At 38.5% G+C, this 20,301-nt stretch overlaps 1 protein-coding gene across 7 annotated transcripts in view; it reads left to right on the top strand.

Annotated features, from left to right (window-relative positions):
• Positions 1 to 20,301, top strand: part of LOC106874300 (uncharacterized) — a 377,625-nt gene that overhangs the window by 28,768 nt on the left and 328,556 nt on the right. For 3 of the 7 annotated variants that reach the window (XM_089364247.1, XM_089364246.1, XM_089364245.1), the window contains exon 2: positions 13,319 to 13,567. In XM_089364247.1, coding sequence (XP_089220373.1) covers positions 13,531 to 13,567 — 37 coding nt within the window. In that variant the 5' untranslated portion in view covers positions 13,319 to 13,530. Of the gene's footprint in view, positions 1 to 13,318; positions 13,626 to 20,301 lie in introns of all 7 variants that reach the window. The other 4 variants (XM_089364252.1, XM_089364250.1, XM_089364249.1 and 1 more) reach the window with 2 other exon arrangements.

Raw genomic sequence — 20,301 nt, 5'->3', positions numbered from 1 at the left:
TCCTTTGCAGCAGTTGGTGCTGCGTCTAATACAACCATCATCTGAAGTTTTGATACGTCTTTGGGTTTGTTTCTACATCACTCATGAAGTAAACTTGAAGGAAGTGCAGTTGTTCATTTGTGGGTAACAGGGAAGCAATGAGGTGATAGACTTGCCCTTCAATGTTGGTGTAAATCCATGTTCAACTATCTCCTTAGATGCACCAAACGATGTCATTTGAAATGCAGAGTTGTATTGTCTGATATTGTTCAGAAAATCCTTAGACTGGATGAAAGTGCCTTACAGAAGATCTATAAGAGGTTGAAGAGGAGGTAATAGTGCTGGCAATCTTACCCTGCCACCTGAGCAGTGCATGCCATTAGTTTCATTTGGAAATTTTGGGAAAGTCTCATTTTCCTTCTATATTGAAACTCCATCTGATTTGCTACAGCATGCATTTGCTGATCTTGAGAAAGTGTCATCTCACTTGTCTTGAGACTCCATTTGACATGCTGCAGCATGCCTTTGCTGATCTTGAAAAAGTTTCATCTCGCTTCTGTCTTGAGACTCCATTTGACGTGCTGCAGCATGCATTTCCTGATCTCGGGAAAGTCTCATCTCTCTTCTGTATTGAGACTTCATCTCATGTGCTGCAGCATGCCTTTGCTGATGTTGAAAAAGTGTCATCTTGCTTCTGTCTTGAGACTCTTGCCTTCGGTTTTCTAAAATCCTCTTTGCTATATAGTTGTTTCTGGAGAGATTACATTTTTTCTTTGGTGGCATCTATCAATATTGTAAACAAAAAATTTTGAGCATAGAAAAAAATTATACATTAATCTATATTTTTGTAAGTAGAGCTGGCAGAATCGTTAGCATGCCGGACGAAATGTTTAGCGGTATTTCGTCTGCCACTACGTCATAGGCGCAGGAGTGGCTGTGTGGTAAGTAACTTGCTTACCAACCACATGGTTCCGGGTTCATTCCCACTGCATGGCACCTTGGGCAAGTGTCTTCTACTATAGCCTCAGGCCGACCAAGGCCTTGTGAGTGGATTTGGTAGACGGAAACTGAAAGAAGCCCATCGTATATATCATCATCATCATCATCATCGTCATTTAATGTCTGCTTTCCATGCTAGCATGGGTTGGACGATTTGACTGAGGACTGGTGAAACCAGATGGCTACACCAGGCTCCAATCTGATTTGGCAGAGTTTCTACAGCTGGATGCCCTTTCTAATACCAACCACTCCGAGAGTGTAGTGAGTGCTTTTACGTGCCACTGGCACGAAGGCCAGTCAGGCGGTACTTGCAACGGCCACGCTCAAAATGGTGTATTTTATGTGCCACCCTTTGATGCTTTTTTGAGGCATAACACCATTTGTCCTTTTGTCAACCAGCCTGGGATTTCTTCTCCATTGATCAGTGCACTAAATTGCTCTGTGATTGGTTAATGGCAACTACTGAACTTTTTAATCCCAAATCCCTGTACACCATCAAGTCCTGCTGCTTTCCAGTTGCTTATCTTTTTACTCATATTTCTGATACTGTCTTCTGTGAAGTGGATAGCCTCTTGCTGATTATAAGAAGCTGTTATGTTGTTCTTGCTTACTCCATATCTTACCCCAGAAAAGTTGACTTTCATCAGCATCAGGGACTAATCTTTCACATTTTTATCATCAATAACCTCTTGATAAAATATTTTTTGGTCGGTTCTAAACAACAATTTGTTTTGCCGGTATTGCTTAATTCGTTGTTCAAACCTAGTTAGCCTTACTTTTTTATGGATGTATGCACTACTTCAGTTTTTCAATGATAATGTTCAGGCCTTTTGAATTATTTCATTTTGTATTCAGGCCTTCATTCAGGTCTTTTGTATTTATTATTATTATTATTATTATTATTATTATTATTATTATTATTATTATTATTATTATTATATGTTTGACTTTCGCTTTCTACAAGTTGACTCTAAGTCTCACCCAGAGACCTCAAGAGACAACATTTAGAAGTTTAAGTTGGTGTCATGCCTAGAGTGTCATATATTTGGTTTTGCATATAGCATTGTTCTAGAGAATGTTTAAGAAAGCATAAGAAAATTATAAGTTTTTTTTTAAATTTGAGATTACATAGACAGTATTTTACATAGGATATAGGCAGGATATATGGGAGAAAGAGAGCCTGCCTTATGTCGACCCAATAGAGGGACCAGCTATCCGAGTTGATAGCACCAGGGTAGATAAAGCAATTAAGAGTATGAAGACCGGGAAAGCCCCCGGCCCATCAGGAATCACTGCAGAGATGCTCAAAATATCTGGCAGTGTTGGCTATAGCCTAGTCACCCGTATTACGAACCAGGTGATACACGAAGGAGTCATACCCTATGACTGGTGTAGCAGCATCATAGTCAACTGCTACAAAGGTAAAGGGGACGCTTTAGATACAAATAATTACAGAGGCATCAAGCTGTTAGATCAGGTTATGAAAGTTACAGAGAGGGTCATAGCCCAACTAATTAGGGAGCGAATCAATTTAGATGAGATGCAGTTTGGGTTCGTGCCAGGTAAAAGCACTACTGATGCCTTATTTCTAGTGAGACAGTTGCAGGAGAAATACCTAGCTAAGGATAAACCTCTGTACCTGGCTTTCGTTGACATGGAGAAAGCCTTTGACAGGGTCCCCCGATCCCTTATCTGGTGGTCAATGAGGAAACTTGGGATAGAAGAATGGTTAGTGAGAGCTGTGCGAGCCATGTACAGAGATGCTGCCAGTAAGGTGAGGGTTGGAAATGAGTACAGCAATGAATTCCGGGTAGAGGTAGGGGTCCACCAAGGTTCCGTCCTCAGCCCCCTATTATTTACCATAGTCCTCCAGGCAATCACAGAGGAGTTCAAGACAGGCTGCCCCTGGGAGCTCCTCTATGCTGATGACCTTGCCCTAATTGCGGAGTCACTATCAGAACTAGAGGAGAAGTTTCAGGTGTGGAAGCAAGGTCTAGAATTGAAGGGCCTTAGAGTCAACCTAGCTAAAACCAAAATCCTAATAAGTAGGAAGGTAGATAAAACACAAACCCCTTCAGGTAGATGGCCCTGCTCAGTATGTAGAAAAGGAGTAGGTAGTAACTCTATAAGATGTACCCGGTGCAAGCTATGGACACATAAGAGGTGCAGCAACATCAAAGGCAGGTTAACTAGCAAGTTAGTTTTTGTTTGTGGCAGATGTTCAGGTGCAATAAAGACTGCAAACAAACAGGAAACAACTTCTATCTCATTCCAGGGTGAAAAACTAGAGGTAGTCGATAGCTTCCGCTATCTGGGCGACCAAGTTAGTAGTGGGGGTGGGTGCGCTGAAAGTGTAGCTGCTAGAATAAGAATAGCCTGGGCAAAGTTTAGAGAGCTCTTACCCCTGCTGGCGACAAAGGGACTCTCACTCAGAGTAAAAGGCAGACTGTATGACGCATGCGTACGAACAACCATGCTACATGGCAGTGAAACATGGGCTGTAACTGCTGAGGACATACGTAAGCTCGCAAGGAATGAAGCCAGTATGCTCCGTTGGATGTGTAATGTCAATGTGAATACCCGTCAGAGTGTAAGTATCTTGAGAGAAAAGCTGAACATTAGAAGCATCAGTTGTGGCGTGCAAGAGAGACGATTGCGCTGGTATGGACATGTGGTGAGAATGGAGGAGGATAGCTGCGTGAAAAAGTGCCACACCCTAACAGTTGAGGGAACCCGTGGAAGAGGTAGGCCCAGGAAGACCTGGGCTGAGGTGGTGAGGCAAGACCTTCGTACATTGGGCCTCACCGAGGCGATGACTACGGACCGAGACCTTTGGAAATGGGCTGTGCGTGAGAAGACCCGGCAAGCCAAGTAAGATCGTTGCCAGTGCCCCTGGACTGGTTCTTGTGCGGGTGGCACATGAGATGCACCATTTTGAGCGTGGCCGTTGCCAGTACCGCCTGACTGGCTCCTGTAGGATTTTCGAGCGAGATCGTTGCCAGTGCCCCTGGACTGGCTTGTGCGGGTGGCACATAAAAGACACCATTTCGAGCGTGGCCGTTTTCGTGCGGGTGACACGTAAAAGCACCCACTACACTCTCTGAGTGGTTGGCGTTAGGAAGGGCATCCAGCTGTAGAAACTCTGCCAAATCAGACTGGAGCCTGGTGTTGCCATCCGGTTTCACCAGTCCTCAGTCAAATCGTCCAACCCATGCTAGCATGGAAAGCGGACGTTAAACGATGATGATGATAGGCAGTTCCCATGAGCACTATATTTTGAATTTCTGCCATTTGGGGGTTTCCTGGTATCTGAGCTAGGTAGGAATCAGCCCCTTTTGCTATTATTCCTAGCACACCTATGACAACAGGTATTGTTTTAGTCTTGAGGTTCCACGTTTTGCCAATTTCTATTTCAAGATCTTTATACTTGCTCGGTTTTTGTTAAGTCTTGACAGATACATTTATGTCGATTGGGACAGTCATATAAATGAGGAGGCATGATTTTTGTCTGAAGTCTCTTAATATAATGTCTAGCCTATTTGCATCTATCTTTCTGTCAGTTTGAACGGTAAAGTTTCAGAGGAGTGAGATGTGATCATTTCCAAGCACTGGAAGTGGTTTGTGTTCCCAGCAGTTTTTAGCATTGGGCAGCTCCAGGTTTTTGCAAATTACCCAGTGCTGCTCTATCATGCCAGTTGAGATACTCTGTAGGCACAAGAAGACTGCACATGGAGACAACATGGTCAATAGTTTTATTTTGTTGTTTACATACACAACATGTTGGGCTACTGATGTTCTTTAATATGTTGGCCTGGTAGCTCCTTGTAGGTAGGCATTGATCTTGGGCTGCTATGATAAACCTTTCTCTTTCTGATTTTAAGCCAGAAGACACTAATTACTTTGTCAACATCAGCATTATTAGCCCTCTTTGGGTATTTGCCATTGAGAGGTTTTTATTGCATTTATCAGTAAGAATATCTAAGGCAGCAGTTTCAGCACAGGTTTTCATAAGCTTAGTTTTTTCTGTGCTTGTTTCTAGTATGTCTTGTTCTGGGATTTGTTGTATTTGGAATTCACTTAAGTATTCCTTTACCTGTTTTGTTACTGAATATGATGCTTTCTTGTTTTATTCAAACCCCAAAGAATTCCTCTCAACACATGGCTATGATGCTCCCCCACTACTTCTGCTCATGATCAGAGATGAACATATTGTCAGCCACCAAAGGACATGCTCAACTGGTTATGGGCAAACAACTGACAAGAAAATCTGTGGTATTGAGCAGAATATTTGCTGTAGCCCATCATTTATACCAAGACAAAACATGTACATAACACTTTCAATCAGTTCAGATAAAAAGTCATGAGAACCAGTTCCTGGTGTTGAATTAGGGCATTTATTATTACTATTATTATTATTATTATTATTATTATGACTTTTAATCTGCATGCTTGCTACAATCATTTGCCAAGACACACCAAGGATCCTAGGGCAAGTGAAGGATAAGAGATGTTACAGTATGACTGAAAGCTTGGGGAAGAGAAGTGGCAGGGGCAGTAGCGAAATATCTTCATGTAATACAACACAGATATTTAAATTGATAGGGTTTTTCTTGTTAGCACAATCTTTTGGATTTCTCTGAGACATGGTTCTCCTGGGATATTATCTAGATGTTTCTGACATCCCTATACCTAGGGCTCCCACAATAACAGTAACAGTTCTTGCTTTAAGATATCACATCTTTTGTATTTCAGTTTCCAAGTCCTTTATTTACTTAATTTGTCAAATTCCTTTACAGAACACTTACATATATTAGTCTACAAGTATTTTCTTTCCTGTTTTTAATGACTATGTCTGGTTGATTAGCCTGGATCATTCTGTTGCTGCTGACTGGAACATTTCAGAGGATAGTGACATTTTTACCTTCAACAACTGGCTCAGGATGATGTTTATACCAGTAAACAGGAGTGCTGATTTTGTATTGTTTACATATTTTCTAATGTAAATACTGTCCTACCCTGTCATGGCAATTTTTGTATTTGTTTGGTGTCAGGACATCTCGAAGCAAGATGGTCTGTTGTTTTGTTAAACGTATCGCAGAATCTGCAATTAGGGTCAGAACTATTTGGAAGAATGTTAGCCTGGTAGTTTTTGGTAAGCAAGCTTTGATCTTGTGTCACCAATATGAAACTTTCAATTCTCTGTTTTCAGTCCTGAACTTCCCAGCCACTGATGGGTTGTTGCTTGATCTACATCAGCATTTCGGCTTTGAAGTTATTATAACATGAAGCCTTGTCCACTTCTATGTTGCCGTCGGTACTGTGATATTCTTGTCGCCACTATTATGTTGTGGCAGTATTACATGTCTTATTATCTTTGACTTGTCTATCGTGCTATTGCTGATAGCTCTGTAAGGTGACTTTGTAACATCTACCTTGATGGTAACTTGAACTTGTATATATCACATAACTGACACTAAGTCCAACTGAGAACTCATACAACGACTCTACTACTACTGACCCCCTACAACAACTGACTGTCTGACTTTATAGCAGCTGCCCCGTACCACTTTGTCACATCTCCCCTTTTAGTTTTTTTTGGGGAGGGTGAAGTCAGTAATTTTATTTTACTTTATTCACCCCTCCTCCCTTTTTAGCATTTTTTTTCCAAACTTAAAATTTTTCCTTTTGGAGTCTGTTTGTAGCAACTATATGTTCTTCCTTTTTCTTCTACTTGTGCACATAGGTTCAACTGCTTGTTGGTACCTGAAATGTGTCGTATCACAGCTATTCCATAGTTTCTTCCACTCTGTCTGGTTAATTTTCTATGGATCTCTTTAATTGGTTTCTGTGTCTTTTTTCAATACTTTTTCTGCTTTTAATTCTGTACAGCATTTTTTCTATGTACTTTGTAATTTTTCCTTCTTCCCAGTATTGTTTTACATTTTTATACAACCTATTGTACACATTATCACCAATTTTGAAAAATTTTGGATTGTCTTTCCTGTTACTTTAGTTTCCTTGCCAGGTAACAGTTTATCAAAAATTGATTTCACCTTCCTTGTGAACATCAGTTCAGCTGGTGAATTTCCTGCTGGTGTCACTCAGTATACCCATTGGAATTGCTGCAACTTCATTTGTGGCTTCTTTGTTTGCTTTTCCCAGAGCTCTTTTAAAAGTGTCCAACAAACTGCTTTGCTTGTCCATTTGATCTGGGATGGTAAGGTGTTATTTTATGTTCTACCGTGAACATTTTCTCAGAATTTTCTGAATTCACTAGACACAAATTGTGTTCCATTCTCAGATGCAATCACATCTGGTTGGTATGCCAAATCTTGTGAATAATTTGTGCAAAAAATTTACTTCAATTGAAGCAGTTGGTCTTTTGCACTTAACAATTTCCAGCCATTTTGTATAACTGTCAACTACTACTAAGTAGTAATAACCATTTAACAGACCTGCAAAATCGATATCTAGTCATGACCACAGACTTTTTACTTCTGGCCAAGGCTCCCATTTTTTAGTAGGCAATTTTGCTGCCAGAGCACATCCTCTACAGCTTTTTACTATGTTTTCAACTTCCTTGTCTATCTTCAACCAATACACACAACTGCGCATAAGTACTTTGATCCTTGCGATACCTGGTTGTCCAGTATGCAATTCTTTTAACATTCTTTTTTGTGGAGTCTCAGGTACCACTACACTTTGGTCATGCATCAGTATGCCATTGCATGTTGAATATATGTTTATATCTTGCTTTTTCTCACTGAACCTTTTTTTGTTTTCTTTCACTGACCCAAGAGTTTTTCTTTTTTGTATCATTAATGAACTTGTCTTTTGACGCATGTCTAGAGTTATTGGTAACTCTCATACTGTGTTCCACATTATGTGTTTAATTTCCTTTTCGGCTCATAGGGCTGCTATTACTATATCCTTGAATGGTTCGCCATTTCTAGGTATTAACATAGATAGGCCGTCAGCATGTCCTAGCTTTTTCGAGGGTAAATATTCCATTGCATAGTTGTAGTTTAGTAGTATCGCACCTCATCGCTGCAACCTGTTTGCTGTATGTACTGGGATTCCTTTCTTGGATCTATAAATCATTAGCAACAGGTGATGGCTTGCTTGTAGTCTAAACTGTCAACCATGTATAAACTTGTGGAAGTTTTTTATGCCAAATATAATTGCCAGTGCCTCTTTTTCACTTTGGCTTTAATTTCTTTCTGCTGGCAAGAGCATCCTTGATGCATGAGCTATGGCCTTTTGGCTGCCATCCTCATATTTGTGTTGGAGTACAGCACCTACCCCATACTCACTAGCATCGGTTGCCAGTATCGTTTCCAACTCCGGATTGAAGTGTGTAAGCGACAAGTCTGAAGTTTAACATGCTTTTTAGTTCCTCAAATGCTTTCTGGAATTTTTTTGACCAAAACCATTTGACATCCTTTTTTAACAGCTCGTTTAGTGGAGCCCTTGTGTTGCGTATGTTCAGGATGTATACTTCATAGTAGTTTGCCAATCCTAAAAATGTTTGTAACAATTTGACGTTCTTTGGGGGAGGTATATTCCATATTGCTGTCACCCTTGATGAGTCTGGCCTTCGTCCTCTTTCATCAGTTACTTGATTCAAATATTTGATTTTTTTTCATCAAAAATTCACACTTTTCCTAAACCCATATTCATTTATTTTCCTGAATACTTTTTTAATACATTTGAAGTGTTGCTCCACTCACTCGCTCTTTATCAAAATATCACCAAGATAAGCAATAATAAAGTTGCACTCATTTAACATTGTGTCCATCACTTGTTAGAATATAGCAGGTGCCACTTTTACTCCAAAAGAAAGTCGTTTGAATTTATACAATCCATGATGTGGATTGTTAAAAGGTGTGCTCAATCTCCCTCTCCCTCTATCTGTAGATAGGCTTCCAAGAACTTTGAGAGAATTTTTCCTCCATTTAGTTTTGAGAACACTTCTTCTTTTGGTAATGGATAGTTGTGTTCAAGTAAACAGTCATTTAATCCAGTCAAAAAGTCCACACACACTCTTAGTTTATTATTTTTTTCTTTACATAAACCGTTGAAGCCGCCCAGTCTGAATGGTTGACTTTTTCAATTATAGCTAGACTTTCTAGTCTTTTTAGCTCTTTATTGATCTGGTCCAACGCTGCAAACAGCACTTGGGTGTAAAAACAGGAATTTGCCTTTTCTTTTACTTTGATCCTTGCTTTTGTTTTAGTGCAACAGCCTAATTCTTCCTAAAAAAACATTTGAAAACAATTTTTTAATTTTTTGTCTCAGTTGTTCAACTTCATTTGAACTTTTAACTGTGCTGATTACATTTTCACAGAGAACACTAATGGGGGTATCTCACATTTTAAATAACTCCATGTATTCTATGCTAAATAGGTGTAGTGATTTTTTTCAACACATAAATGATTGTCCTTTTCATTTCATCTCGAAAAGTTACACCGCCGATGAAATATAATTTCTTTCTTGTAACACCGTATGCTACTTTATTTGATTTAAATAATTTCAGCTTACCGATTTGCCTCCATGTTTCTTCATTTATGATAGAGTTGTCACTACCCATGTTTTATTGCATTTTGACAATAGTGGTTTTGATTCTCATCTTTATGAATTTTATGTTTGTTGTATAGACGTTTTTCTTCTGATGACAAACTATTTATTTTTTCTCATTTGGTTCAATTTTTCATCATCTTAGTTCTGCAGTGCAATTTAATGTCCTGTGTCCTCACAATGAAAGCACTTTGCCTTTTTGAACAGACACTCTTTTCTCAGGTGCCTACCACCACATGATATACATGATATATATCATGTTTTTTGTGAAACACTTTATCTATCTTCCAACCTTTTTACACTGGTTTTATCTGTAAACAATATCTGCATTGGATTTCTTCTGTGTCATGCCTTACTTTTAATATCCTCACTCTTCTGACAGTTTGGAGAGTTATATCCTGGTTCATTTCCAGCTTTGTGAGAATTTTCATTCTGACTTTTGCTTCCTTTTTAGCAGTAAGTCCCTGAGCAAAAATCAGGCACTGGAATGAGTCTGGAATTAATTTATCCAGTTTAAATCTCTCACATTCTCTGTTCACTACATAAGATGTCAATTGTGTCCATGAAATTTATATCAGAAACATTTTTTAGGCAATATGAAGTTACAGTATTTCTCAAGCTGTATCGTTGCCAGTTTCCTCATTTTGTTTGTCCAGTCTTGGCATTCTTTTTCGAAAATTTGTTCAAATCTTTGGTAATATGCCTAGAAAGTGATTCATTCTTCTGGGTCATATTTATGATTGAAATTCATTTACTGAATTTGCTGCATGGTCTTGCGAAAACATATTTTCTGGTTTTGTTATCAACTTCATTAGTTATAGCATTTGTTGTTGTTCTTCTTGTTCTTTGAGTTGTTGTTGTTGCTATTTTTGCAAGTAAACCCTCTAACAAATTTTCCATTTCACAGATCTTTCATAAAATATATACAACAAAAATGTTTGTTACTCCTCTGTTGAGTTTTTAATTTCTCCATGTGAAAAATTTTTCTACAACGTCTGCGTGAATTATTTTCTGGTGAAAAAAAAAATTTCTTTTTTTCAACATTGTCCATGTGAATTGTTTATATCCTCCTCGTCACTGTTATAATGTGGATCCTTGTCCACTTGTATGTTATCACTGGCACTGTTATATTTTTGTTACCACTATTATGTTGTGGTGGCATTCCATGTCTTATCTTTGATTCATCTATTGTGCTATCACTGATAGCTCAGCAAGCCAATGATTTTGAAACGTCTACCTTGAGGGTAACTCGAACTTGTATATATCATGTAACTGACACTGACTCCAACTGAGAACTCGTACAACTCTACTACTACTGGCTTCCCTAAAGTGAGTGGCTCTCACTTTGTCATGTGAGAAGGAGTGTACCATTTTCACTACAACAGAAGTATATATTCTTTATTATTATTATTACCTCTGCCTTAGCGAAGGCATCATTTTCAGTCGTGTTTGTTTGTTTGTTTGTTTGTCCATGGACAAGATATTTCAAGAACCACTGGATGGATCCGGATAAAACATTCAGGGATGTTTGGTCTCGTGACTGGTACAAAACTGATTAGATTTTGGCATCAATCTTGTATTAGACAAGGATTCTGGATTATTTTTTGTGTTTTTTAACTTAATTTTTGAGAGCAGTTGAGTTCATTTTTAGTATTTTCATTTGTGAGAGCAGTTGAGTTTCTTTCAGATATTCTCATTTTAAAAATCATCTCTGGCTAATTGTTGAGAGGACATTGGTGTAACCTTGGTGGAGGTTTGCATTTTCTGAGTGCACTTATTGTTTTACTTCTCAGAACATTCAGTCTTGTTTGTTCTGGTAGATTCTTTGAGAGCGGACAGCAGCCTACTGTCAGAGGTCTCACAGGGTCTCTTTCTGCACATTATAAGCTTTGATACTCAGTTGTTAATTATCATGGGAGACATTCAATATCCAAGAACCAATCTCAAAATTTCTGTGATGCTCTGTGTTTCAATCAGTTTTAAATATAACAAAGAATTTAGTAAAATAACTCAGTTATCAATAAGCTAGTGTTAGGAACATAAATTGTGACTAAGGTTTGGTGGAAGATTTTAATTCAGAACTTTTGAAAACAAGACATTTGTACTACAGAGCCAGAGGCACTTTCAGTTGAGTTGGTATCGAAAGGGTTAAACAAATTTGCCTTTGAATCCAAGTGTACCACAGAAAGCTGTACTAGAAATGATATTTATCATACCAGGATCAATTACAATTGTTACCATGTGAAAGGTTTCTGACTTCTTACATTGCATATTATTTCAGTTTAAATGTTCAGTGTTTTCAAATGCTATCTTTTTCTATATCTGTCTCTTTTATGTCAAAGGCAACAACTCACATTGTGGCAAAATCCAGTTAGCTTTGCTGATATATGGTAGTCTCTCAAGTTCAAGAAAGACAGATCTATATTTTCTGGCTGAACAACCTGCACAGATGATTGTAGTGATCAAATGTTTGTGCTGCACATTAGCTTTCTCCCTCCATCAAATCAACATCATTTGTACAGGTGCATGGTGTGCCACATGTCAGATATTGAAGTGATTGCAGAGCAAGGCAAGATGAAGTGTTTTGTTCAAGAATGCAATACCACTAAGTCTGGATATCAAACCCATGATCTAGGATATCAAGTCTGGATATCAAACCCTAACCACTAGGTCATGCTGATATATACAAGAAGGACAATTCAATAATCCACTATCAACAACAGGGAGGAAACCTTACCTACAAGCTAGTGGTTATAATATGTTGGTAACTGAATCTTTGCTATCCAGCTAGTTGGCCTAGAATGTTTAGCAGTATCACTAATCCAGATATGTGAGAAGCCTTCATATCCATATACTTGAGCTTTGTAGAATCTAAACTGATGATTACAACTGAAGTATTTTTGAATCTGAAGAAGAATCCTAGACTTAGGAATGCTGATTTGGCAATATTATACATACAAGATTGCCTTGAAAAAATGTGAGACCAAACATTTATATCATCTTTGAGGTTTTATTTGTGCATTGTTCATTTATAGGAGGGATGTATTGCAAGATTGTTTCCCTATGTCTTTATGCTATTTAACAAAACTATCATGTTCTCAATGAAAGATGTTTCCAAGACCTATATTGTTACATTACATTCAGTTCTCATTGTGCCTTGTGGTATTTGAGGTCACAACAAGATCATTCTACCTTCTAACATGGAAAGCATCCTTGACAACTTGTTCCATTGTTAACCTTCTACTTGTAAGATCTGTTGTTATTGTTCTTTGCCACGTATCCTTTGGTCAGCCACATCTTTTACCTTGTAGAACCAACTGCAATGCAATCCTGACAATTGAGTTCAGTTTATAGCGACAAGCTTGACCCGGCCATTTCCATCTTGCTTGTATGTGGATGATGCTATTGTGTGGAAAGAATGAAGGATAGTGTCATCTATGTATATGTCTTATCAGAAGTAACAGTAAAATAGTCATTGAGAAAGTACAGAAGAATGACATACCTGAACTCTTTGGTATCCCAGAGGTTAAAGAATGCCATTCAGAGAGAGCCCTTTCAATACACCACAAGTCATTTTGTCTACCATTCTGCTGACTCTTCTAGCTACCACTTTAATCATAATAATGCATAAAGCCAGAAATTTGTTAAGGACAAGGTGTAGTATCAAGCATATATTGTGGTCAGTTAAATTTATTCTAATCCAGCTTTATAAATTTTTGGTCTCTTCGTAATGCTTTTATTGTGCTTTTCTTTCTTTTCACAGAGAAATCCCTTAATTTCTTAATCAAAAGTCACTAACAAGAACTGCAACCTCTTCATGTGTGGAGACTGAGATTAGCAGTGTGTAAGAACAAGAACCGGAGAAAATCAGAAAGTTAATCAGTAAAATTTTTGTCTGGCTCTCAAGGATTTCAAAGAAACAGCAGCAGTTAGTGTAACTAAGCAGTTTGACATCAAAAATATTTCAGGAATACAATGGTTAATCTTTGTCGTCAAAATTTATTTCTGACATGTATGTATTAGTATCATATTGAAAATATCTCTTTTTATATAATAGTTTTGATTGTGAAGTAGCACTTTTTTTAAATACTGTTTTTTTTCAGATATTGTATCCAAAGTACCTCTTCTCATATCATGACAACATTTTAAAACTGAATATTTGCTGTGTATACTTGTGCTTAAGGCACATTCTTATTTTACAAAAAACATTCTTAAGTCAGTACTCGACTTACATATACAATACTACTTATAAATACTTTTATAAATACTGCTTTTATGTGCTGTATTGATAAACACATAATGCTTGGATGAAATTTCCATCAGAATATTCTAAACTGAGCATATTTCTCCTATAATATATCTAAAAAAAATTATATGTAAATATACTCTTATATGATAATGTGTATATTCATTCTTAAAATGTTTTGTTTGCTGAATTCTATAAATAGGAACGGTTGCTCTTGTTTAGAATCAGAGTTCTGGGCTTGTCTCTAGCTGAAGGGGCTTAGTGATGTTGGAACACCAGTGTCTCAATCAATCCATTATATCACTGAATTGTGTATGTTGTCAAATACATTGTATAAAGAGAGAAGTTGTTCCCAGAAAATGAAACTCAACAATCTGTACTACTTCCATATGGTACTATAACAATATATGGTAACAATTTCCTGTATTGTCAATATAATATTCAAACAATTTGCTTGCCCGCTATAAATAGTGGAATTCAAAAATCTTATGTTATTAAAGACAAGTGGATCTCCGTGTCTGTCTGTCTGTCACAACATCCATAAGAGGGAGGGAAAGAATGGGAAGAATCAAAATATATGCCACAATGTATTTTGAGAGGGAGAGGAGAAAAAGTTGATGTTGAGAGAGAGAGAAAGAGACGTACATATATGTCTACATATAAACATATACGTAGACAGTCATAAATACATACATATATACATGCATCTGTGCACATACATGCATATGAATACATATATACACACATTGCCACATAATACATATGCATGCACATGCAAGCATACATGCATATATGCATACATGTATACTTAAATGTATACATGTGGACATACATACACATGTGTGAATACATGCACACATTATCATACAGTGCATGGGTGTATGTGCACAAAGGTATAAAGTATAATAATGAATTTAATTTTAACAAAAGTGATAATAATGAAAGTAATAATAAGAATAATTTTTTTTATTTCTTTATTGCCCACAAAGGGCTAAACATAGAGGGGACAAACAAGGATAGACAAAGGTATTAAGTTGATTACATTGACCCCAATGCCTAACTGGTACTTATTTAATCAACCCCGAAAGGATGAAAGGCAAAGTCGACCTTGGCGGAATTTGAACTCAGAATGTAGTGGCAGAGAAAATACTGCTAAGCATTTTGCCTGGCGTGCTAATGATTCTGCCAGGTTGCTGCCTTAATAATAAGAATAATGGCATAACAAAGGTGACAAAAAGAAAGTAAAAAATTGCAATGGTATGTTATGGAATATAACTGGGTAGCCTATAAGTTAATACACACACACACATATATATACATATATATGTATATATACATATGTATATATATATAGATATACACACATATACACATATATATGTATACACATCTACACACACACACACACACTCACAGACATATATATGTATATGTATATATATATCATCATCATCATCGTTTAACATCTATCTTCCATGCATGAAAAGGTAGAACTGTATATATGTATATATATATATATATATATATATATATATATATATATATATATATATATATATATATATACATACAGACATACACATACATATGAGAGGGTACCCAAAAGAAACTGGAATTTTCTAATATTTTATTCATTTACTATCACCTTCAAAGTATTCTCCATTTGAAGCAATGCATTCATCCAGATGCTTTTTCCGCTGTTCAAAGTAGTCCTGGAACTCATGCGGAGTGATGCCTTTTAACGCCTTGGTTGTTTTTTTCTTTACCTATTCCACTTCTGCAAAACGTTTTCCTTTAAGGACTTTTTTCATTCGGGGTAACAAAAAAAAGTCACAGGGACCAAGAGCGGGTGTCTAAGAAGGGTGGGTAAGTGGGGTCATGCCATTTTTGGTCAAAAACTACCTCACACACAAGGTGGTGTGTGCAGGCGCATTGTTGTGATGAAACCACTACTCTCTACTTTTCCACAGGTTGGGGCATTTTCGTCTCATTGCATCTCACAAATGCTTCAAAACTTCCAAGTAAAATGTCTGGTTAACAATTTGACCAGAAGGAACAAATTCTGTGTGGACAATTCCTTTTGCATCAATGAAACAAATCAACATTGTCTTGACATTGGACTTCACTTGACATGCTTTTTGGGGGCATGGTGACATGGAATGAATCCATTGCTGCTTCATTTCTGGGTCATAGCTGTAGCACCTGCTTTCATCACCAGTGATGACCTTTGAAAAACATCCAGATCAGCTTCCAAACGTTCTTTCAGTTCATAACATGCATTCAATCGTGACTGATTTTGATCTTCTGTGAGCAAGTGAGGCACAAATTTTGCTGCAACTCTTTTCATTTACAATTCCTCACTCAGAGCTCCAGGACACACCAGTTATATCAACAAGTTCATCAATTCTTTGGTAACAGTCCTCCAAGATCAGTTCATGAATTTTCATGATGTTTTCATTTGTTTGGGAAGTCGATGGTGGCTCTGAAGAAGGTTGGTCTTCAAGCAACAAGTGACCATTCCTAAAGCGTGAAAACTACTTGTAAACTTATGTTTTGCTCATGGTAGCATCCTTATAAGCTGTTTGAATCCTGACAACTGTTTTAGTTGTCGTTTCCCTCAGCAGAAAACAGAATTTCATGGAAGCATGTTCCTTTGTTTCAGCCATCGCAAATATCAATGAACAGGAGAGAAGCACTTTTAAACAATGATACACCATGTGGCAGTATGATCTCATTGGACAACACTGGGAAGCAGACTGATGCCTGAGAGTCGCATCAAGTGACTCCTAGCAGTAGAAGTCTGACCAACAACTGGCTTGCCCCACAGAGAACGTTTCTGGTTACTTTTGGGTATCCCCTCATACATACACACATACATATATATATATACAACACACACACACATACACATATATATATATATGCATAACACAGACGCACACACATATACATATATACACATACACATGCATACACATGGACACACACACATACACACACATATTGAGTACTTACACATTATTATGTGCACATATACAAGTACATGCATGTACACGCATGTACACGCATGTATATATGTGTGTATGTATTTATGACTGTCTACATACATATATGTGTATGTATTTATGACTATCTACGTACATATGTGTGTACATGTAAATACATATACAAGTGTTTACAAACATGATTACTTTGTAACACCCCCACTTCCACACCTATAATATGCCAAATTGTATACTTAATAGATACATGTATCTCCACAAGCATCTACACATATGCACACACTGATGCACATGTGTACATGTATGCATGTATATGTATGTGCATATATCTATCTATCTATCTATACATATATATATATGTATATATATATATATATATATATATATATATATATATACACTTATGTATTTGCATGCACATTTGTGTTAGTGCATATATGTATGTGTATATGTGTGTATATGCATGTAACAAGAGAACAATAGGGAGAAAGAAAAGAAAACAAGGATAGTTTTCTATTTATTCTTTACATTGTTCAATCTCACCCACCTTGCCTGTCTAACTGTGTATATACATTTGTAGGAGCATGTATATATGTTGGCACCCATGCCAACGCCGTCTCCTTCATTGGACACGATACTTGGCTTGCGAAGACCTGTTGGGGCAAGCGAAAGCAAAATCGTGATGGCACCTGTGCCCAGCGTCGCTTTCCTGGCACTTGTGCTGGTGGCACGTGTAAAGACATTCGAGCGAGATCGTTGCCAGTGCCGCTGGACTGGCTCCTGTGCAGGTAGCATGTAAAATACACCATTTTGAGCGTGGCCGTTGCCAGTACCGCCTGACTTGCCTTTGTGTGGGTGACATGTAAAAGCACCCACTACACTCTCTGAGTGGTTGGCGTTAGGAAGATTGGAGCCTGGTCAGATTGGAGCCTGGTGTAGCCATCTGGTTCACCAGTCCTCAGTCAACCCATGCTAGCATGGAAAGCGGACGTTAAACGATGATGATGATGATTCTTATATTCTTTTGTACATTTCAGCCCTAAAGTTGTGGCCATGCTGGGGCACTTCCAGTGTAATCACTTTTTCAATGACCAATCTTATGTGATTGGCTGTTGGTGAAGGAGGGAGTTCAACACTGCTGCCCTCTTTTAAGTCTTCTGCCTTGATATTGGTTCATCTGGGACTTTGGATTGCAGGAAGTCAAGTTGTTTCTTGAAAATATCTACCCCCACTCCATGAAGATCCCTCTGATGCTTTTGCAAGGTGTTAAACAGCTGTAAGCCCTTGAATCCCAAGGTATTGCAGTAAATGGTCCTCACTCTAGATGAGACAGCTGGGACCTTTCTAACAGTGCAGTGACATCCAGTTCAGGGTCTAGTATAGCTCTCAATTCCAAAATTTCGTGTCAGCCCCTCCAGTATCTTCCACACATATACCACTGCATACCTCTCCTGTCTCCACTCCAGAGAGTAGAGTCATTGCTCATTTAGTCTCTACCAGTAGCTCAGCTGTTCCATTGATGTAATCTTTGTTTAACATCGTTGAACTGCCTCAAGTTCTGCTTTTAATCTGACACGGTAGAGTGGCCACAGTTGAGAGTAGTAGTCCCTTGCAATATATTTATTTATTTATTTATTTATTTATTTATTTATAGGTTTCAGCCAAGTGGCTGTCGTCATGCTGGAGCACCACCGTGATTTTCCGTCTTTATGCTGTGCTCTCTTCACGTTCCTTGCATGTCTCTTCTCCTCCACCTGATACAGTCCAATCAAGAGTTTTGATGGCACACCTGGTGTATACGAGAATTTGACATCGCTGCCCTAAACTGTGTCTCATTTCGAGCCATTGGTTCGTCTGGTATCGTGGAGAGGAAAGTGTTGAGTTTTGTCTTGAAGACCTCCACATCCATGCTTTGCAGGTCTCTCAAATGTTTTGGCAGGCCATTGAAGAGCTGAGGTCCTCTGAAACCGAGGCTGCTGCAGTATCTCGTTCTTATGTGAGATGCAGTGTACGGCACCTTTGGCACCATGTAGTGGTGACCTGTGCGGGCATTCCTGTAGTACTTGATGCCAAAGTTTGGCACCAGTCCTTCCAGTATTTTCCATATGTATATTATTACATATCTCTCCCGCCTGCGCTCCAGGGAGTAGAGACCTAATGCCTTCAGTCGCTCCCTGTAGTTCATCTGCTGGACTGTGGCGATCTTTTTTGTATAGTGACACTGAATTGCCTTGAGCTCTGCTGTCTGCTTGACACTGTGTGGTGACCACAACTGAGAGCAATAGTCTAGGCGGCTCAGAACAAATGTCTTCCATAGGGTCAATATGACTTTTTGATCCCTTGTTTGGAATGTCCTCAGTATCCACCCTGCCAGTTGTCTGCACTTTGCTGTCAACTTGACAATGTGCATGTGAAATGATGCATCACTACACATGTTGATGCCCAGGTCTCTTACTGTTTGTGGTTCTGGGATTGCAGTACCTCTAGGTCCTGTGTATGCCAGTTGGGAGGCACTTGTGGCCTTGTAGGTCAGTACATGAAATTTTTTTGCATTGAACTGCATATTATTTTGCTCTGCCCACTCATATATTGCATTTAGGTCATTCTGCAGACTTACAATATCATCAGGATTCTTTATTGCCTGAGATAGTTTTGTGTCATCAGCGTAGTTAGTGACAGTGGCTCTCCGAGTGACCGTGGGCATGTCCGGAAGGGCCACTATGAAAAGTAGTGGCCCCAGGACAGTTCCTTGCGGAACACCGCTCAATATTTGCGTTTCCCTAGATAGTTCTCCATTGGCTGCAACTGTCTGACTTCTACCATTCAGGAAGTCATGCAGCCATTCTCCTAATTTACCAGCTATGCCAAGGTTTCGCAGCTTGTGACATATCAAGCCATGATCAACTTTGTCAAAGGCTTTTGCAAAGTCAAGATATATCACATCAACATTTGAATGGTCAAGTAGCTGCTTCAGGACTCAGTCATAATGCTGCAAGAGCTGCGTGAGGCAGCTTCTACCTGGACGGAAACCATGCTGGGTTTCATTCAGCAAGTCATTTTCTTCTAGGAACGTAATCAATCTCCTTCTGACAATTCGTTCCATGACTTTGCTAATATGTGAAGTCAGAGAGATGGGCCTGTAGTTCTCAGCCTCTGCTCTGCTTCCACCTTTATGGATAGGACATATGGTGCCTTCCTTCAGCTTTTTGGGAAGTTTACCACTTGCAAGGAAACTCTGGAAGAGTATCCGGAGTGGTCCCGCTAATTCATGTTTACACGACTTTAAGAGGACAGCCGGGAAACCATCGGGGCCAGTTTCCGAATTTGAGCTCATTTTGTTTATGGCAGCTATTACATCTTCCTCTTCAATGTCAATGTAGGTAATGGATGCAGTCTTTTACTTCTGAGTGCTATTGTCAAAGAAATCAGCTGGGTTCTTTATCTGCATGTGACTCAGAGGGGAAGTGAAGACACTCTTGAATTGTGCACTGAGCACTT

This window comes from Octopus bimaculoides, chromosome 16, assembly GCF_046866305.1.
Source record: "Octopus bimaculoides isolate indiv1 chromosome 16, ASM4686630v1, whole genome shotgun sequence".
In the NCBI taxonomy this organism is placed as follows: domain Eukaryota; kingdom Metazoa; phylum Mollusca; class Cephalopoda; order Octopoda; family Octopodidae; genus Octopus; species Octopus bimaculoides.
Note: the sequence above shows the minus strand (reverse complement) of the source record. Positions and strands in the feature narration are given on the sequence as shown.